Raw genomic sequence first — 22,678 nt, 5'->3', positions numbered from 1 at the left:
CGCTCAAGAGTTTAGTTCTAAGGAAGTTCAAGAGTTTAGTTCTAAGGACGCTCAAGAGTTTAGTTCTAAGGAAGTTCAAGAGTTTAGTTCTAAGGAAGTTCAAGAGTTTAGTTCTAAGGAAGTTCAAGAGTTCAGTTCTAAGGACGCTCAAGAGTTTAGTTCTAAGGGCGCTTGAGAGTTTAGTTCTAAGGTCACTGGAATTAAGTTGATGTCATTATTTCTGGACACTTCCAGGTGGTGTCAATTACAATGTCTTAGAAAAAGGTCACAGACCAAAAAGTTTTTGAGCTGGATAATCTTCACTCAAGAATAATCTCAAGCCAAATTGTGTCCTTTACGTATCTAGAGCACCTAGCCTTCCCTACAGCCATATTTTCCATGTAATTGGTAAACGACATTAGTAAGAGCTTCTCCAGCAAGAAGGACCAAGCCGGCCCTCCATAATGCATTGCTAATGTGAGGATAACTTTTGGTATCACCTTACTGATTTAACAGTTTGTTATAAGAGTGATGTTAGTGAGAGCAGCTCATCTGTGAGAACATTCTGCTTTACTGGTAGGGTGGTAGATACCTGGAATAGACCCCAGTAGAGATGATACAGTCAAACACAAAGTTCAGGATATGTATAAAAGCTATCCTAAAGAATTAATAAGTACAAAAGACAATTCAAAATGGGCCATCATCTACATGTCTATATATCTTGGTTGCTTTAGGGAATAATGGGGATGATGCCCCTTTAAAAATGCAATTTGCTGGAAGATCTCTATGTGAATTATCAAAATACTACTTCTATAAATATAAAATGACTTCTGTTTTCATGTACATGAAAGTTAAAAAAACAAGTTCAATTAACATTGTTGAAAATGATTAAAAAAAAAAAAAGAAAAAAAAAAAAAAAAAAAAGATAAAATAAGGACCGTCTCATCAAATGTATTTGATTTACTCTCACTATTTCTAGTTTTAACATAGTAGAGAAGAGACTGGGAGGTTCAGATGTGACAGCTCCTAGTATATTTTCTATAGCCTCTGAAGTCAAAGACAAATTAATATCACGCTGTGCGGAACATTCTGTTGGTCACGGTGCAAATGCATTACAATAGTATTTGAAGTAACTGTGAGACATCAGATGAATTGGCCAAATTTCTGTACTGCAGCATTTTTATTTTTTTTTATGAGAAATAGCATAATTTCTCAAGAAGAAAGATGCAAGCACAAGGCTTTCCCTTAAAGTGTTATTTTTCCAAAATCCTACATTTTACGGTCCTATGCACTAAACAAACCCATGTAATGCTGTTTACTGACTACAATATATGGGCTAACTTCCTGTTTTCTCCATTATCTCCTTCCTGTTGTTAAGTTGCTGATTGTTCCTGCAGCCTTTACCACGGTGTGAGGAGAAAATGTGTAAATTTACCAGTTATGCCACAGATCTTGGATTTAAATATAATGAAATAATTTGAATTCATATAAATTTAATAAATACTTATAAGCTTATTCAGCAAGAGGCTTGTGATGTATTTGTCATGTGACCAATTGCGTTATCGCACAAACAATATTTCAGCGGGTGGGAACTTTTCTCCCACTGTTGTATTCCTCAAGCCCATATCTATATCTTCCAGCACAATCTTACTGCTAGGACTCACACAATATAAATGTCTTTTTTAGGTCAAAAATCTTCTTTTCTCTTTTTTTTTTGTTTATCTTACATAAACTACCTGATTTTGCGTATCATTTTCCCAAAATATGAGGCCATATGTGCCTCAGCAAACATTATGCGTGGAGTAAATTAAAGCGAGGCTGGTAATTAGGAAATAAGGAAATTATTGCGGACCTGAAAGAGTAAATCAGAGGTATTAAACCACTCTCCGTTTCCTCTCAAGCACTTAAGTGTACCATAAAAATCTAATGTCATAGTGATAAACATTTAGCAGAAATACATTTTGTCGGAGAGAACAAAAAAAAGAAAAAAAAAATAAGAAAATACACAAAAATAAAAAGGAGAAAACCCCTAACGCTGTATTTTTTTTTTTTTGGCTGCTATAAAGATAAAATTTATCAACCAGAGGGAACGCTTCCAATTTGAGTTAATCTGACTTTTGGTCTAATAGAAATTAGTGGGATCTTTCATTGTCTTAATGTAAACAGAACTTTAATACGATAGCGGGTTCTTGTTCATATTTAGTGACACCTACACGGGTTTTCATACTCCCCAAATGTCCTGCTTCAGGAGAGACCAAGTCCCTTTGTCGTCCCCTGTTGCCCCCTGTTCTTTAGGAGCGTAGAATGTTTGCTGGTTGTGAGGGTATGACAGGGTTCTCCAGCGGGTAATGTGTTAATAAAAATGGAGTCCTGGGGAAGCCCCTTCTAGTGACTCTAGTGTGGAGGTCTATGTACCCTCTCCACTGGTAATTCCTTCGTGTTCTGTACACTGCCTGTTGCTAGGCGACGAGGTATGATATCATATCCCAGCACTCTGCAACATCAGCTGTGACGGATCATTTTTTGGCAGCTTTGTGCGATAAACCCAAGTTAACATGCCCCGGGTGGGATATTTAAACACGACTATTAATATTACTGAGGGTTACGTTTTTTTCTCCACTGTTTTTAGCTTTTTTTTTTACAACCAGAAGCAATATAGGAAGCTTTAAATCACTAAAAAGGGGATTTATTGCCCACGTACCTATATGAAATGCTCAAAGAAAACACACTGCCCCGTTATCCTCTCTCGTGATTAGTAGAGTAACATTTATATTATTTTTTGATATGTTAATTGTTTATTGTCCTCATTTACCCTCTTCTTTAACAAAAATGAAATTTAATATGGCAGAATTGTTCAAAATCTTGGGAATTTTTTTGAAAAAAACTTTTTGTCTTTTATTATAGATACGGGTTTGGAGATATGGAGTACAAAACCCCCGAAAGGCATTTTTGTCAATATAAAGATTGTGGACCTACCTGTCTCCTCAGATCCCTCGTTTTCTTGGTCATCTTGTCAATGGCGATGTTTAGTGGGTCGCCCTTCTCTTTCCGTCCCGTCTAAAAGAAAATAAATAGACGTTAATTTTTGTCCAAACCAACTTTGTATTCAGGATGCTTCTAGAAAAAAACCTCAACGTTAGGTAACGCAAATGAATACAATTTAGTGAGATATAGTGAGATTTGCACTGACGCTCGAGAGTAAGTTAGGGACAGTAGGACAGCTTGGCAGTAGAGTGGCCAAAAAAATCAGGACTGTCCCAACTAACACAGGACGCTTGGGAGCCTGATTAAATGACGTGTATGCACCTTGCACTGAACGTGGAGACCACAATAGACTCTCATCAAGTAGAGGTTTTCACGAGGTCCCATTGTAAGCACAGTTGGCTCTGATGGGTCCACCTCTGCCTTGGCCATAAACAAAGACAATCATCCAGGTTATCTTGCCCATGAAGTGTGTATTAGATGGGCTTCTATAGATGAGCCAGCCAGGGTCAGCTCCAGCCCAACGCAAAGCTTAGCCCGTTCGTCAAAAGGGGAAGAACGCAAGTCAGAACGAAGCCAAGGTGGCTGAAATGCCTCCTCTCCTTCAGACCTTGGGTCTGTCTCACCGGAGGACTATTGGCATCGAGTTCTGCAGTTGGGTGAGCGGACATTGACTTGAGCCAGGCAAGAAGACGGCTCTTGGCTCACTAAACACTCATAAGATGATTAGTTCCCTTTAAATGATGTTTTATTTCACTAAGTCATGTGACTAAGAGACACTTAGGAATCTTAGTATCCAACAGAACAACAGTCAAAAGGCACAAGAACATCTTAACTAAAGCGAATATACATATAAATACAAATAAAATGCACAAATTAATTAAAATAATCGTACAGACAACCAAATGATCCACTTTTCTGCCTGATACTAGGAAAAAAAACGATTCAATCTGAAAATTCTAAATACATTTCTCCCCCCTCCTTAGAAATAAAAGCCACTTGCCGGGCCACCAATATCTCCTCCCCCCAAAACATATTAAAAAGTGAAATTGTCACGGGACACATGAGCATCATCTGTGTTCTTAATGCCAAAAACTTCATAAAGAGGCATGAAAAGTATTTTCATTTTATTATTTTTTGTACCACTGCCAGAAAAAAAAACATTAAATCTCATTTTAAGCCCTCATTTTCAACGGGATAGGATCTATAAACACCCATCCTCAAAAACTCAATAATTCCTCTCTTTTAAACGTTTTTATCTCGCTCGTTCAAAATGACTGCCCGGCCTCTCCAGTTAGAAATCTTTTTGCTTATTCCATATATTGCCGTTCCTAGGTGCCAGAATCTCGGTATATCCCACTCAAACAATAACAGGTATTTCTACTAAAGAAAAATAGCTTTAAAAAATACTCTATTTCCAGAATTATGATTATTAACACCGTATTTCCAAAGTATACATTTACAAAGCAAATAAAGAACGCGCGCTATAAATATAAATTAGATTATATGCTGTTTGTGCTGCGATTGTACCGTTAACAATGCAATCATTCTGGAATTCACCTAAAAAAAAGGTTTTCGGCGAGATTATTAATCAGGTCTAGCAAACTGCGAAACGCGTAGCGTGAAGTGGAAGCTGATTTTAGGGTTCATGGGGAGCAGAAAATGACATATTGCTGGGGTGGGTTAATAATGGAGCGAAGGGGGGCAATTGACCCAGAGCCCCCCTGGGTATCAAATATTTCTGAAATAAAAAATATAATAAATTTAAATGGGTCATTATTTCAGTATATTCTTAAAGAGGGATTCTGGTATAAACAGCACTTCGGTATCTTAAAAAATGAGATATTTTTAGTTTGTATTTGCAGGATTTGGGGATTTTTGTTTAAAAAGTAAGGAATTGTTGCAGATTCTCAATTTAACCCTATCTTGAAGTTCTCGTCACTCTTCCAAAGGCCAACTGAACCAATCAACAACAATCAGCAACTTAACACTAGAGGAGAGATAACCCAACGAGGGGGACTAGATATGCAGATCTCGAGAACAGGTAGCAAAGTTGGCTGTTGCCATGGTATATACATATGGGTTTTTAATATATATTTATATATATATCGGTGACGTTAATCTGTATTTACCATTAAATAGGGTTATTTAACGTATAAAAATGTAAAGTGTAGAATTTGGAAGAGTAACAGGTCACATGCCAGGTTTAAGATATAAGGTATAAGAGATATGAAATGCCTTAATTAATAGAATCATATTAGTTATAGAATAACATAAGTTAAAGTCCTGCCGAAAAATAATTTGATCTTATATGAATGGGCATTTAGAAGAATAAAGTGTATATGTATGTATATGTATATATATATATATATATATATATATATACACACACACTGTATATATACTCTTCTAATACGACCTAAGGAGATACACCAGATGTGAAATGAAATATAAATATATATATATATATATATATACTGTGTTCTTTTTTATACGAACAACTTATGTTTAACTTTAGGAAAAACTTATCTCTCCTAGAATTCTACTGACCTTTACTTTAATGAATGTCGTTCTCCAAGAACCTCATGAAACGTACCCAAAATCCCATTTTTGTACATTTTTAAAATTGGATAGTATCCTGTTCTGCTCCCATTTAAAAAGTCACATAAAACGCGAGAAAAGTAATCTCTGCCTCTATTTATACCTTTTAATTATCTACAGCCGTTTGACAACATTTCACGTTGTCTTATTTCGGATCCCTTCACGCTTTCCCGTGTAAAAGCGACGTTCGCAGCCCCGTTTTAACTGAAGATTTGTGTTTTTGTCCTTTTTTTTTTTTTTTTTATACCAAACACATAAGGCTTAAAATACCTAGAGCTATGTAAATGGCGGGAGGAGCGAGGGCGCTGTGCACCCGGGGCAGATGTTCGGCTTTTATCTACACCGGGTTTTACTGACTTTGCTGAAGTAGGGATCAGGAGGAAGCAGTCAGGAGATCAAGGACTCACACATGACCGGTCAGGACTCCCGCAGCCGCCCCCGCTCCTGGATTTTTAATGGCAGTCCCCGGGAGCCGGCAGACATCAAACTACTCAGAGCACCGAGGAAAAGGCAGCGATCACACAGCGGATATTATGGATAAGTCTCGGTGTAAATGAGTTTATGGATACAGATACACCCTGCATGCTGTGTAATTTAGTGCAATAAAACAGTAATACCCCCAGTGCTGTATACAGTAATAACCCCTCCAGGTTGAAAAAAAAAAGGAATTAAAAACAAAATATTTTTCTCAATCATAGCTTTTATTAAAAAAAATTGTTCACATAGTTTACATGAATTAACATTTACTGGTAAAACTTTTTTCCTATAGGGTCGTCTTATATTTAGGCTTTTTCTTTTTTTCATAAATTAATATACAGATTTTGGGGGGTCGTCTTATAATCAGGGTCGTCTTATAATCGATATATGGTAAATACGGTAACTCCCCAGTGCTGTGCTGTATATAGTAATATATCCCCAGCGCTGTATACAGTAATGTCGGCTGGTGAAATCTGGTTTTATCTCATTTTGTCCCAATAAACTCCCTTTATCTGCAGACCCGGAGCCGCCGTCGCTGTCAGTCATTTGATATTTTGGGTGACTTTCCCGGCTCAAACACTGAGCTGATGCTTTATGGCGACGCTAATGACGTCATTTCCTCCATTGACCCAATCTATCGTTCCCCACAGGCAGTGCTTGTCTAGTTTGTTTAGTAGATCGGGGATCAGATAACAGAGCGAGAATTCATACAAATGGCTGATATGCAGCTGTCTGAATACATTATATTACGGGCCAAAAACGACAACTATTAAATTTTTTTTTTTTTAAACTAGAACTTTTTAAAAAGTCTGCAGTGTTCTTAATAAATATTTACTGGGTGATGTAGACAATCTGTGTCTTGCTTCCTTCGGAACACATGACTTCTCCCGCTCATTGTATTTACATATATTGTTCATGCCTGTTACATACATGTATATGTACATATATCACTGTGTGTGTACGTTTTATCTATTAGCCGGTCGTGTTTCGGTCTCCACGTCAAAGGTGAAGCTAAACTAACAACGGAGAGGCTCGTACTTCACGCTCTCATCTCGGCCAGCGGGCCGAGTTTATTGGCAATCTTTATAACATGCTTTTTTTTATCCTGTCCAATTCTCCATGCTGTCACTTCTACTTGTCGGCCGCGTGTATGTCTCGCCCGTACACAGCGACTATTTTCCACTTTCGTGTTATTTCTCGACTTGTGTTCTTCTTATTTTCTCCTCATTTCCCTGCTATCAGTAACATCATATCAGACAGGGATTAAATCGGGCCGCGCTTTCAATAGGGGACATTGGAAATGTCTATACATAAATTTTCTGATTAGAGAGGCAAGTCCAAGTTAATGATAAATAAAGATTCAGACCTAAATCGGTCCTTCGTCCCGTCTTAGATTCAGGAGCCGTATGCCATGTCTATGCAGGGGCACTTAGAGCACCACGCTTGTCATAGAGCCGTAAAAGTATTCATTTTTATTCTATGTTTCATTGTTCATAGAGCTCGAAACTTTTCCTTTACTGAGAGGGTGGTAGATAAATGGAACAGCCTCCCAGCAGAAGTGGTAGAGGTTAAGACAGTGAGGGAATTTAAACATGCATGGGATAGGCATATAGCTTCTATATGCCTATCCCATGCATATATATATATATATTTCTTCCAATTGCGATACATATAGTGACAACTCATCAATTCTCCTGAAAATTATTATTCACAGCTAAGGACAGAATGCAAATATTTTTTCTATTAAATGTATATATTTTTTTATATATATATTTTTATATAATTTTTAATTTATATTTTTTTATATATAATTTTTTTATTTATATATATTATTTTTTAATATATTTTATATTATTTTAATTTATATTTTTAGATTATTTTTTATATATATATATATACGCATTCTTTCCCTTTCTAGGCTGCCTAATTTAACACAAAGCTTTGAAGTCATAGATTAAGTCCTAATTATTTCATCCATCACCGAGGTGCTGCGAGCAACAAAACCCCCCATAAACAATGAAAATAATAATAGAAATGTTTTGTTTTTTTAAATCCATTATGATTCCAAAGTTTAGAACGGGCCTGGCGGGGGGTGCTGGAGATTGCAGGGCTCGGCGGCAGGAGGAAGCAGCGGGAGACACGTGTAAGTATTGTGCGGAGCCCATGCTGGCTTTCATGTAGATACATCAGGGGCAACAACAAAAAAAGAACAAACAAAGCTCTTTATTACAATAGAGGTTTAGGGAACCTCGTTACGATAAGGTTTATGTTATAATTGTAGAAGGAGTTTGCATATCAAGAAAGCAGCAAGAAGTGACGAGGCTGATCTTAAAAACGGAAAGTTGTACAGCGCTGCGGAATATGATGGCGCTATATAAGACAATAAGTAACAATATGTATTGTCTAGAACCCGGGTTTTTCATGAATTATGTTATTCTGATCACATCCAAAAATGTTGTTGCAATTTGCAATCAATATTAAAATAGTAAAAAAAAAAAATACTCACGTTTTTGGAATTTAACCCTTTCATTCATCCCTGCTATGGCTCCAACTAGCAAATATGCTATGTGATGCACTACATACCCCATTGTACAGGGCTGCAGTATATGATGGTGCTATATACATTAATACATTACAATAAAGTCCTTATAACCCACTATATCCCTGTATACTCTTCTCTTGCTAAGAAATCTCCCAGTCCGTATTTAAAGACAATCTATTGAATTTGATAGAACAATCCCTGTGGGCAGCGGATTCCACATCTTTACTGCTCTTACTGTAAAAACCTTTTTACGCTGCTTTAGGTGTAGGAAACTCCGTCCTTCAAACCTCAAAAAAAAAATGACCTCTTGTTCTTGAGTTCTTCCTTCAGAAAAAAACGGCCAGGCGTTAATGGGGCCGAATAGCTCTTACCTGCCGTCAAATTCTGTTTCCCCAGAGAACAGGGCCGACAAAATATACCTAGTGATTTTGGATGATCTTGAAGTCCTAGGCCCTAGTTGAGCGGAGCTGTTGGCAACTCCTGGGAAGGTTCTCCACCGTTCCAAGTTTTCTCGATATCTAGATAATGGCTCTCGTCATTCTTCGCCGGAGTCCCGGAGCCTTAGAAATGTTTTTGTAGCCCTTTCCAGACAGATAGATGTCAATGACGTTATCATTTGTTCTTGAATGTCTTTAGATGGCGGCATCACGCGCTGCTTCTTGAGATCTTCCAGTTGACTTCACTTAGCAAGACGGGTTCTATTTAATCGACGCATAGATGGAACAGGCCTGGCAGTCATCACGCCTGGTTCTGTCCGGTGAAACTTAACCCAATTATCAATTAAATTTGGTTAATTGGTTGCTTTAGTAACTGAGGGGCCATTACTTTTTCCCATAGGGCCAGGTAGGGTTGGAGAGCTTTCTTCGTTCTATTAATGCTGGGTTTTGGGTTTACTTGGGTTATCTTGGTCTAATATTAAAATGCGCTGGATGATGTGAAACATTTAACAAATATGTAAAAATAGAAGAAATCGGGAAGGGGAGAAATACTTTTTTCACAGCGCTCTATTCTGAAGGTCCTGGAGATTCATGTCCACTTCTGGCCGCGAGAGGAGAAGTTTAATGGATTTTAGGATATTAATAAAAGGCTGTGTAACTACTTATTATATTAATGGTGCTCACAGTGTTCCCAAAATATACTTATAGTCAAACAGAATGAAAGGCACAGAAAGTTCTAAGAATACTCGGAAATGATTTGCTATATTACAGGTACGACGCTTAACCCAAGGGAGTCACGGTCATGGCTGATAGCTCTATAGAACCATAATTGGTTCTACTGGGATGCTGTTCCACCTATCTACCACCCTCTCAGTACCCTACTTTAACGAACTTTAATAATTATCAAAATAGATAATTTAAAAAAAAAAAAAAAAAACTCGCTTTTTTGGTGTGTCTGTAACAAAACGATGGGTTTGCACAAGTCAACCATCGCTTCACGAGCGCAGGCAGTTCACGTGGAGAGATGGAGTCAGCTCCCTAAAGTCCCCTGTAGTTTGCCTTCAAGCCCTCGCCACACGATCTGTCGGATCTCCGGGGAGGAAAACGAGCGTTTGGTTGCCGGGCTACATGCCAGAGACATTTAGGCACACGGCAGTCGCAGGGAAGAAAGATGTTTCTCTGCGCTAAACATTCCAGCTCTCTGTGCAACTTAACCCTACCATAGAATCAAAGCCGGTCAAAGAGGCAATTAAGCTCCTTGGGGCGAGCGCTTGGTGTTGAAGGCACGTTCTCCATGACAAGAAAGAGAATAAGGTGGAAGCTCCGGGCTACAACAAGTAACTCACATCACTCTCAAAGAACAGGCATGATATGGAAAATTCCCTTTTTTCCCCCTTAATGTGTTGGAGAAAAAAAAAAAAAAACGCTTAGCAACACGTTCCTGGCTTCGTAATTACAGGAGAGGAGAAAGTCTTGACAAAAAATACTTCTGACAAAGATGGATTGTAGCGGGTCGAGAAAAGCACCTCTCTTCTTAAGTGTTTTTCTCCTCTAATCTTAAAAAAAAAGAAAGATTCAGAAAGAGATGTTTTGTACGGGAGGAGATTGGCTTTATCAATTCCCTCTGTGCGGGGGAAGTATAGATTGTATACAATACCAAAAACAGTAATTAATTTTTTTTTTAAAAACAGACATTATTATATTATTTTTGTCACGAACATTCTAGTTTTTCTTCCAATGTAAGATAATTTTTATCTGAGACTTATATACGTCATATAGAAGCACAGACTCTATATGAAATAAACAAATAGAACCCATGGAAGTCTCATATAGACCATGGGCCATACCAACACCACTGAGAGGGGTACATGGTCAGGGAGCAACCTTATTCTCCATGATTAATTGTAAGGGGCTGGGGGGCTAAGATCTGCGTCTGAAGCTGGCATCATCCAATCAGTTCCTCCTTTTTATTGTTTCAAAGGCTGCCTGGACCAATCAATTACTATCAACAACCTAACAGTAGAGATAACTTAATGGGGAGGACTAACCATGCAGATCCGAGAACAGGACGTGAAAAAGGTTAATTTTCTGGTATACATATAAGTTTATACAGTATATACCCATAAGGGGGCTCACTGTATTAGCCTCTACCACTTCTGCTGGGAGGCTGCTCCACTTATTTCCCACCCTCTAAACACCCTTACATAGAACTCTACCAGGTATGATTTGGGGAACGTGACAGCTTGAGAAGCTCCTTTTCAAAAACGGTAACAGTGTTTTGGGGAAATATCTGCCTGCTTTATTATTTTCTCTCTATCTCTCTTCTTTCAGATACATTTATCTCCTTTTTCTCTTTCCCTGTAATTTCTTTTGCGTTAAACGCAGCTATATGGCCACTGAAAGAGTAAGAGATGTCCTCTGCATCCAAGGGCACTGCAGCAGACTCGCTTAAATGACTTCAGGGATCAGACGCAGTACAAAAATAAATAAATTAATAAACAGATTTATTTGATTTGATAAGGTCTGCTAAAATCCTGACCCGTGCAGCGAAGCAAAGGCGAGGTAAGAAGAAAGAACATTACAGAGTCTCCCAGCATCAGAAGAGCTCTTCCTGCATTTTAATCCGATCCACAAATCCGTTTTAAGGCTGTAGATCATTTTTTGGAGGCTCGCAGATAGTTGGGGATCCCACGGAACATCTACCTCTTTCCCCTAGGTCGTTTTGTAACTCCCGGTGATATATTTTGACTTCTGTTAATTACTTTATAAAGCACCATCATATTCTGCAGCGCTGTACAGGTAGCGCATAGCAGAACAACTTGGACAGAAGCAAACAAAGTAAGGAGGGCCCTGTTCAAAGGAGCTTACAATCTAGAAGGAGGTAAATTGGCTGCACAGCTGTATCTCAGTGCAAACATTAATTAAATAGATTATATTACTCCACATATGTAATAAGATGAAGTGCATGGAAGCCCTTAAACTGCTGCTAGGCTGCAACCCACATCATTCTAAGCCAAGGCTGGGGCATCATGCGAGCTGTAGTGCTGCCGTCACTGTATAGATATGCTATGTGTTAGTATTGCAATAAATAATTTTACAATAAAAGTCTAAACATTACACATTAATTTATTATTATTATTTTAAATGTATCTATATTATTATTATAATTATTATATTATATAACGAGTAGCTGTGACGGAAGCCTCCATCACTGGGGCCACTGGAGAAGCCTGACTGCCAGCCTCCTCCCTATTGACTATGGGCCCTGGGTTTGTAGAGACTTCTGTGGCTACCCCCAGCAGTATCATCTCATCATTGGCTGAGGGGATTATCTCCGGCAGACAGCCAGGATCTGCCACCAGGGAGTGACCACCATTCTTTGATGTTTAATGTTGTATAAATCAGTCTCCCCCCTATTGTATTGTTAATCCCGTTACTGCCCCTGTTGTCTCTGAGAGGCAGATTAAGGGGGAGGTTTGTGTCCCAATATCTTGTTTTATGTTAATGTGTGTTTTGCTGGATATATCCAGCTCTGTGTGTCTAAAATAAATCAGTCTTCGTTTGGTTTTACCCTACACTGAGTCTCGGCTAGTGACTGGGGAACCGGGGAAAGTGTGTTGTCCCAGGCTAAGGGAGCACAAGACAGCGGAGGTAGTCGGTCGGACTAGCCAGCTCCGTGACATTGGTGGCAGCGGTGGGATTTCTTCTTAGTCTGAGGGGCACTTACTTTCTACCGGGATTGACCGACAGGACGGCAGACTTCGGTCGCCTTGACAAGGACATGGATGTGGTATCAGAATTCCAGGGGCTGCTGCGGGTCATCCTCTCCTGCTACACCACTGCTTTGCCTACAGAACAATACCAGAACCTGAGGCAAGTGGTTCGACGGTCAGTATGGCAGAGGGCTGTTATACGCCGGGGTCAGTGTCTTCCAAGCTCCGAACAAAAGATTAGAGACCAGCGGGAACTACGGATGTCTTTCCTGGGACAGCAACCCCAGGAGCAATGGGTATCCGAATTGGACAAGCTGGTCCAATAGGAGGTAGAGCTGGAAGATCACTATAGGGCTCTGCAGTGGTATACAGAGCAAGCATATTGGGGAACTGCGAAAGATTGTTCTCCAGAGGGCTATGACTTTGGTGGCCCTGGATTATTATGGGATAGTCTTCAGGAGGATCCGGACTTCGGCAGCACAGCGGAGTGGCGGATTGAGGACATCCGGGATTTCAGGGAGTGGGACCTCCCAGATGCGCTAGGACTTAAAGGTGATTTAGACTTTTTAATTACGCAGGAGTGGGAACTGGAGAAGGCGTATAAAAAACTGTTTGACCGCGTTCAACAGAATGCCCCAGTGTCCAGGGATTGTGTGGATTTTGTGGATGTTATTGAGTGGTCACCTGAGGATGTTGACCCAGGCGGGGTGGATGGGACTGCGGTCTCCACCCCTGAGTCAGAGGGATACTGGGCAGCTAATCCAGATCCGATACTGGAGCTGTGCGACTGTGCTCCACAACCAGATCCAGAGATTGTGGATCTAACTGATTTTACATCTGAGGATGTTAACCCAAGAGGGGTGGATAACACTGCGGTCTCCACACCGGGGGCCTCAGAATGCTGGGCAGTCTGCCCAGATCTCTTAGTCCCAGCTGAAGAGCTGGCAACAGGGCAGAGCGCTGCTGGCTTCTGCCCCACATCTGCAATGACTACAGGGATCCAGGGAGATGTGGCAGCCGGCCCTTCTCCCCAGCGGCAGCTCACATGTCCGGGAGCGGAGGAACTTGTTTTTCCTCCCCAGCGGCAGTGGGAGGAACCGAGAGATGTGACAGCAGGTCCATCTTCCCAGCGGCAGCTCACATGTCCGGGAGCAGAGGAACCGGCCCTCCCTCCCCAGCGGCAGGCCGACCCACAAGATTCCCTAACCCCAGCTGAAGTGCTGGCAACCAGGCAGAGCATCGCTGGCCTCTGCCCAGCACCTACCAAAGCTGCAGGAGTTCAGGGAGATACAGCGGCCGACCCGCCCCCCCAGCAGCAGAACCTAACTCCAGGACCGGATCAACCGGAACTCCCTCCTCAACGGCAACAGGAGCACCAGGGAGGGGATGCAGGAGGCATCCCTCCCCAGCGGTACCCGGGAGATGGCGCAGCCGGCCCATCTCCCCAGCAGCAGCAGGAGCATCAATTTTGGGAGGGAATTAATGGGCCAAATAAACTGACTGACTACGGAGTCAACCCGTTTGGGGTCTCATCCTATGTCAGTCCAATTCGAAGGGGGGAGAATTGTGACGGAAGCCTCCATCACTGGGGCCACTGGAGAAGCCTGACTGCCAGCCTCCTCCCTATTGACTATGGGCCCTGGGTTTGTAGAGACTTCTGTGGCTACCCCCAGCAGTATCATCTCATCATTGGCTGAGGGGATTATCTCCGGCAGACAGCCAGGATCTGCCACCAGGGAGTGACCACCATTCTTTGATGTTTAATGTTGTATAAATCAGTCTCCCCCCTATTGTATTGTTAATCCCGTTACTGCCCCTGTTGTCTCTGAGAGGCAGATTAAGGGGGAGGTTTGTGTCCCAATATCTTGTTTTATGTTAATGTGTGTTTTGCTGGATATATCCAGCTCTGTGTGTCTAAAATAAATCAGTCTTCGTTTGGTTTTACCCTACACTGAGTCTCGGCTAGTGACTGGGGAACCGGGGAAAGTGTGTTGTCCCAGGCTAAGGGAGCACAAGACAGCGGAGGTAGTCGGTCGGACTAGCCAGCTCCGTGACAGTAGCATTAAAAGAAAATTAAAGCTTAAGGAAATTATTTTCACAAATTAAGTTTCCCGGGATACCTGAGTGATATTGGTGGTTGGCAACATGCAATGAAGCTTCTTGAAAGATCTTGAGAGCTTTTGTGACCAGAGGCGTATATAGGGTATGGCAGCCATGGCACGTGCCATGGGCGCCATCTCAAGGGGGGCGCCGGTGAGCGGCTTTTAAATGCCGCTCACCGGCATTTTTTATTTTTTTTTGATGCGGAGGAGAGAGAGGGGCACCTAGCAACTGCTCGGCGCCCCTCATTCTCCTCCACGAGCCCTCTACCCCCATCCCGGTGCCGGCATTTCATGCAGAGCGCCGCAATATGCCGGCATATTGCGGCGCTCTGCATGAAATGCCGGCACCAGCGAGCGGCTTTTAAACAATGATGCGGAGGAGATAGAGGGGCGCCTAGCAACCGCTCGGCACCCCTCGTTCTCCCCCGCATCAAAAAAAAGAAGACAGCGTTTAAAAGCCGCTCGCTGGTGCCCGCTGCTTCACTGCTGGGCGCCGAAATATGACGTCATATTACGGCGCTCAGCAGTGAAGCAGCGGGCACCAGCGAGCGGTGCAGGAAGACAGCAACATCGTGCTCCCGTCGCTGGACTTCAAGGTGAGAGAGGGGGGGGTTAAAAAGTGATAAGGAAGGAAGGAAGGAAGGGAGGGGGTTAAAAAGTGATAAGGAAGGGAGGGGGTTAAAAAGTGATAAGGAAGGGAGGGGGTTAAAAAGTGATAAGGGAGGGAGGGAGTTAAAAAGTGATAAGGGAGGGAGTTAAAAAGTGATAAGGAAGGAAGGGAGGGGGTGGGTTAAAAAGTGATGAGGGAGGGAGGGAGTTAAAAAGTGATAAGGGAGAGGGGGTAGATATAAGTAAAGAGTGTGCATTAATGTGTGGATGCATTGAGTGAATGAGAGAGAGCATGAGTTAATGTGTGGATGAGTTCTCTGAATTAAAGTGTGAATTAGTGAGTGACTGTAAAAGTGTTTGTGTATCATAGATGTATAATTGTGGAAGGGCAAAGATGGCACTAGCAGGAGGTTTGAGCCTTGGGGACCGAGATGGCACAGGCAGGGTGTATATGGGACAAAGATGGCACTGGCCGGACTGTTTGGGGACAAAGTTGACTTGTGGTGGGCTATTTGGGGACAAAGATGGCAAATCTTATGTGTGTAATCTGGGTGCTGGCCAGGTTCTATGTGGGCAGTGTGGTTGGGGCGTGCAACCTGTGATCTATGCCTGTAATTTAGGGGGTTTTAAATATTCCTTTAATGCCGTGTTTTTATGTGAATTCCAATTGATCTTTACCTGCAAAGCTGGGTTTTTGTGTTATTCTGTAGATCCATATCTGCTATGCTTTGTTTCCATACATTATTTATGTATACCTGCAAATACAGGGTTAATATGTCTTATTCAGTTGATCTACACCTGCGATGCTACGTTTCATATATTTATTGTATACCTGCAAATACAGGACTTGTATGTCTGATTCTGTTTATTTGATATATACCTTCAGTGCTGAGATCACAAGTGAATTTCAATTGATCTGGGTTTGCGTGTTGATCTATACCTGCTATCGGCAGCAGGGACTAATATTTATATATATATGGGCAGCAGGGGCTAGTAAATGGGTTTTTATTTGGACAGGGGCGCAATTTCAGTGCTTGCCATAGGCGCTATTTTCAGTAGATACGCCTCTGTTTATGACTCTATATCTTATTCGTATGAATGATTTAGTGGACTGTGGTTCACTTCAAAGGTATCACTTAATTACTGTGGCTGCTAAACGTATCCTATGGGATTTATATTGCACATCATAATACATGGGGAGATTCCCGGGGTTGGCAACTCGGAGGTCTTTAAGGGCGGGCTGGCCTGCATGCGTGGTAAGGGAGGCAGTTTAGTATGTATCTATGTAGAGTGTATGTGTGTTAGCATGAATGTGTACATGTAAGTGTGTATGTGAGAGGGAGTGTGTGTGAGAGAGGGTGCATGTGTACGTTAGTGTTAGTGTGTGTGTTAGCATGTACGTTTGTGTAAGTATGAGTGTGTGAGTTACGCGACGTCAAGGGACCAGAGATGCCAGTTGGCTTTACTTGTCCCCATCCCAGACGGTTCCAGCTCTCCCCTAGAGATTTCCATCTTCAGGGCCAATGGCTTCACGAAGGACCAGGCCTAGTTACACGCATGGGTGCAACAAGCCATCCATTGGGGCAGAGCTAGCCCCAGACAGTGCTGAGTGGTTGAGGAGTAGGCAGAAAGTGGGGTGCCCAAACAGCGCAGGTCAAACCCGGAGAGTCCCCAGGTCTGCACATCCTCTAGAGCATCTTGGGAGTTGAAGTGCACAGCATCTGGAGCGTCTGATGTAAAATTATTTGCGTAATTTTGGTAAAGAAAATGAACGTCAAGATAATTTAACCCATTTACATCCAAAGACCTACTAGAAAGTAATTACGCTAAAGAAAGATACTTCAAATTGCAGCCTGTCTACTTCCAAAGTCTATGAAGTGAGACGCACTTGAATTGTCTGAATAATGCCACGATAAAGAGAATGTAATTTTAATACGACCTACTTTGTCTATTCATATGAAAAAAAAAGAACAAATTATTCTTTCCGCCAAACACACAGGAAGAAATTACCACTAAGATTAAAGAAGTCACTTAAAACGTATTTCGGGAAAAAATATTAGTAATATTGTTCTAAAGCGTGCATCATCTAGGGGGAAAAAAAGGTAGATTTAATCTTTTCTTAATTTTTTTTGTCCTCTTTCTTCAAAAGCTGCTCTTACTCGAAAAGTAATTTCAATTACAAAGTCTGTTGAGTCACACAAAAATAATGAAATGCGTTTATTCATAGCGCAAATAAAAAGTTTATGTTTTGATTACCTTAAGAATCCAATATTTTTCACTTTATTTTGTGCCTTTGATAAAACTGTTTTGCATCTGTATATTCTTTAATATTTATGTTTACCGTTACACGTTCTGTGCAATAGTTTTGCCTCCATGTAGGCAGATTACGCAACTGCTTTGGGGGCCCCCGAATAATCTATGGGGTCCCTAAGAGACTAAAAGGGAAAGATCTTTTCACAAAAAGTTATATATATATATATATATATATATATAATTATTCTTTAAAAACAGATTTTACTTTACTGAGAGGGAGGTAGATAAGTGGAACAGCCTCCCAGCACAAGTGGTAGAGGCTGGCTAATACAGTCAGGGAATCTAAACATGCATGGGATAGGCATATCACTCCTGAATCCAAGACGAGACCAACGACTGATTAAGGTCTGAGCCTTTACATCAAGAAAAATGGACAGACTAGATGGGGCTCCAATGGGTCTTATCCGCCCTCAAGATACGTAATAAAAAAAAAATAAATATATATATATATACATATGCATGCAAAATAAAAAATATATACAAAAAGGGGAGCACATCCTACATCAAAATACATCAAAATCCCCCAGTCCTATCTAATTTTTATGGCTATATTGCTTACCAAGTTGCTGAATCAGCGGGACGGCACTATCCCTTAACACACTGAGACTCTCAAGCAATTTAAAGCCTTCTCTGGACACCATTAATGAGGCTCCTGTGTGGCAGGAGGGGTGCCCTGTTTTTGTGTATTTATTGGTCATTATTATTCTAACAGCAACCCAGGAATCAGAATGTTTATAGCTTTCATACTTTTTAGGTTGAGGCTCCCCTTTCTGTATACTTTTTTGTTGCTGCATATCTGCAGGTCCGGTCTAAACCTTAGGGTTAAGCGGCCCCTACCTGCCACGACGGAGTCTCATTAACGGTGTCCTCTCTTATATCGCTTTGAGAGTCTCAGTGTGTTAAGGGGTAGTGCCGTCCTGCTGATTCAGCAACTTGGTAAGCAATACAGCCATAAAAATTAGACAGGACTCGCTGTGACGTAGTGGCGGGTGAAGCGATATATGGCCGTATAGTGTGACAAATCCCCGATATTTATGCCTCAAATAGTTTTTTTTGAATGGTATCCACTGGGTATGTGCTTTGTTTATAGAAATAATTACTCACTCGATTGTGACAAATGTATGCTGCTCAAATAAATTAATTAAAAAAAAAAAAACATTTTACATATGCATTACTTTTATATAAAAAAAAAAAATTCTCGGGTCTTCTATGTACTCTTTTCGGTATAAATATTTGTCGGCGTGGCAAAGGTGATCGTTCAGACGTCCTCTGTGAATTAACATACAGCCGATTTTGCACCTCCTCTTAATTACCATGACTACTGAGTTTTAATGATACATTTTTTACAGTTTCCTCCCTAATTATAGCAATTATGTTTTTTTGTGTCGACTGAATGTAAAATATAACACAGGGGAAAAGAAAAAGAAAAAAAACGTTAAACTGGGAACATCACAGAGCCATTAGCAAGCGCCCTGTAATTCATTAAGAAAAAAATGCAAAAATAATATTAATAAATAATAATGGCGCAGTGCCACTAATTTAGCCACGTCCTCCTGACGCCACATTAAACTTATAATATTAATTTAATATTTATTTTTCACAAAGGATACTATATATATATATATATATATAGTATCCTTTGTGAAAAATAAATATTAAATTAATATTTAATATTATTAACATATGCAGACAAGGGTGTCTCGTTTGCAGTTTTGTGCTAAAGAACAAGTATTTTTGTTTTTAAATGACTTTGTGAAGATGCGGTAACCTATAGGGACAGATGGTTTTTAAAATGCCTACAAAACATCTCTTACTCCGCACCTCCTGGTTTTTTTTTTTCCGTTGACCTGCTGCTCGCACTCCGAGGGTTTTGACAGCGAGTGAGCGTAGCGAGCTGAAATCATAGCTCAGCTGGGAATCGCTTCTTGCTGAGACGTACACGAACTCCAAATTAGCAGCTAAAATCAGCACAAATCTATCAAATGTTGCTTTGGGGAACGTGATGTATTTTTGTTTAATTTTTTTTTATGCTGTTTAATTCATATTCACATATTAGTGCATGAAACTAAAAAGGAAAAAAAAGAAGCCAAAAAAAATCTTGTATACATTAAAGTTTGGTGAAGCTTTAAAAGTCAAGTAAAGGCATTCCGGCGAGAAATTCTAGAATTCTACGAGAGAGTATTTATTTTTTAGTAAGTTTTTTAAAATAATGTCAAGGAGGATGCGGACCCACACAGGGCACAGTGGGTTGCGAACAGACGATGCTTCTTTGGTACTCATGTAATCGGAAGTTTTGAGTCACAGGCATAGCTGGGAACTCTCCCGGGTTTCTTCTTTCTATGGGCAGCGTAGCGGTGTTTGGCCACACCCATTACCCTCCCACTCCCCACCCAAAAGGGTGTCTGGAGCTAGCGCCCCCTTCAAAAAGGCATTCCCTCAGAAGAGACAAAGCTCCCAGTAGCCAACACTGGGAAACTCCCATGCATGGTTACTGGGCCAACCTAGAAAAAGATGGCACCCAAGCATTTAAGGCAGTAAAAAGATAAATAGCCTACACGCTCTTTAGACTAGGCATTGCATGGCATTTGCACTTCTACTGTACTCATTTTTGGGGTCTCTTTGCTTGATCCTCCACCTTGATTAATTTATTTTTGCCGCGCCCGTCAAATTCACCCCAAGGCAGAGACCTCTATGACGTCTGAGGTCTTCTTGTAGTCGTCACCGTTTTCAATGTTGGCGCGATAAAAGATATCACTTACAACTAAAGACTCCATTTCCCCTTATGGAGATCCCCACCTAGAAGATAAGAATTACTGGCATGGAGGTGAGTATATGAAAGTTCAAGCAACAGCTGAAGTTGCCGACATCCCCTTACCTCAAAAGGAGGGGGACAGAGTACCCTCTTGGGCAGTCTGCTCCTCCGCTATGCAGCTGCCCAATGGGCTGATTCTGTTCTCCTCAACTGGCCCATTTATTATTATTATCTTTTATTTATATAGCGCCAACAATTTACGCAGCGCTTAATACAATACATAAGTTCAAGGGATATGACAAGACGAGAATTGACAGACTAAGACAAACCGATACATTTGGTGGAGAGAGCCCTGCTCGCAAGCTTACAATCTAGAGGGAAATGGGTGACAAACATAAGGCACAGAGAAAGGGTGAGAGGTAGTGCGGGGTTATCAGTGACGGGTGAGAGGTAGTGTGGGGGTATAAGGCACAGAGAAAGGGTGAGAGGTAGTGCGGGGTTATCAGTGACGGGTGAGAGGTAGTGTGGGGGTATAAGGCACAGAGAAAGGGTGAGAGGTAGTGTGGTGGTTGTCTCAATGACAAGGAAGTTCTAGCAGCTAAGGTGGAATGTTTCTCTGAAGAAGTGGGTTTTGGGATTTTTGTTGACTGTTGGGAGGGAGGGTTCAGTTGTTGTGGGGAAGATGGAGGAGTGTATTGCAGGCTTTGAGGGCTGTAATAGAGAGTGTTAAATGGTGATAAAGTGGACGGGGGCAGTAAGAGGGCAGATATAGGAGATAAGGGGTTAGTGGAGCAGAAAGATAGAAAGTAAAATATAACACACTTAAGTAGTGACAGGCATCACATAAATTTTACCAACTAATAACAATCAGTGAAAAAATGCTGCAATTCCCAGTATGGGCATTCCTTGGCTATCAAGCACAGATAGACAGAAAAGGGTATAGAAACAGGAAAATTATAATAACAATACAGAAAACAAATAACAGATAATTATGGAGATCTCTTGGTCCAGTCTGTATACCTTTTAGCAAAGTATGGAGGTTTGCTTAGGCTTCAGTTGTTGTGGGGAAGATGGAGGAGTGTATTGCAGGCTTTGAGGGCTTTTAGCAAAGTATGGAGGTTTGCTTAGGCTTCAGTTGTTGTGGGGAAGATGGAGGAGTGTATTGCAGGCTTTCACAATGGAAGCTCTGCTGAGTCGGCATCGCCTCCATAGTATGCAACACAAGACCCAATGCCTTTAAGACGTGGAGCAGCAGGATAGGATGTCACATCCTGGTACTCCGCAGTTAGGAAAGTGGCAACGTGGGGCATTTCCCCGGGTCTGGGGGTCACCGTATCCCTTTAAAAAACCAACTGCAGAATAACCCCTTAAGGAAAGTGGGCAGTCCCAAAACCCATTGAAAACAATGCATTTTGAGCCCGTTCATGTACGGGCTTTGTCATTAAGGGGTTAAAAAAGTCCACAAACTTTAAGACCACACTCGACCAACCTGTTCGTTTAAACCAAGAATACAAAAAGACACAAAAAGATTTAACAGGCTCTTAATCAGATCTCTAAAGATGAGTCCCCAAGCATTGCTCTCCGCGCAGTTTGCTGAAATAATTTCCGCCATCTCGGCAATCCATCTTTAAAACTATAAAGTGATTTAACTTTGATCTTCTGCAAATTATCCAGAATTAATCTTTTTAATTTCCAAAACCAACTTCCTCCAGACCTTTTAAACACAAAGGCAGTTTTACTAAAAATGTATATTACTGAACCATCCGTATCATGAAACTTTTAACCGCATTCTTTCAAGGTTATTATGAAAACCATAACTTAGGGCAATTAAAACAATACACATTATTGGCTGTCTCATCATGTGTTCTCCTTTACTGCGTTTTTTTTTTTAATATATTTTTTTAAATCATGGAAGCAGCTGCCACGATCCCCCTATTAAAAGTAAAGTACGTGGTTTCAAAAATGTCGGTGGCATTTGAAATTTTTAGTTATAAAATTTGGATTTAGTTCTGACCTTTTTCCTCAAGAATCCTACATGGCAACGACTAGTTTGTATTAAAAATCAATTTTACAATTTGCCCCTGAAAGCAGCCATCTTCTCTAATTTAAGCGCCTTTGGTAGCATTAACAGGAAGGTTTGTTTGGGGGGAAAAACAATATATAATCATATT

The 22,678-nt window shown here is 40.9% G+C and overlaps 1 protein-coding gene across 5 annotated transcripts in view; it reads right to left on the bottom strand.

Annotated features, from left to right (window-relative positions):
- The window catches only part of LOC149285097 (catenin alpha-2), a 581,118-nt gene that overhangs the window by 185,070 nt on the left and 373,370 nt on the right, over positions 1-22,678 (bottom strand). For all 5 annotated transcript variants that reach the window (XM_089495822.1, XM_089495823.1, XM_089495824.1 and 2 more), the window contains one exon: positions 2,956-3,036. In XM_089495822.1, the coding sequence (XP_089351948.1) occupies positions 2,956-3,036 (81 nt within the window). The remainder of the gene's footprint in view (positions 1-2,955; positions 3,037-22,678) is intronic.

The sequence above is a fragment of the Sceloporus occidentalis genome, unplaced genomic scaffold (genome assembly GCF_023333645.1).
Source record: "Sceloporus occidentalis isolate IW3139 unplaced genomic scaffold, rSceOcc1.0.p SCAF_84, whole genome shotgun sequence".
In the NCBI taxonomy this organism is placed as follows: domain Eukaryota; kingdom Metazoa; phylum Chordata; class Lepidosauria; order Squamata; family Phrynosomatidae; genus Sceloporus; species Sceloporus occidentalis.
Note: the sequence above shows the minus strand (reverse complement) of the source record. Positions and strands in the feature narration are given on the sequence as shown.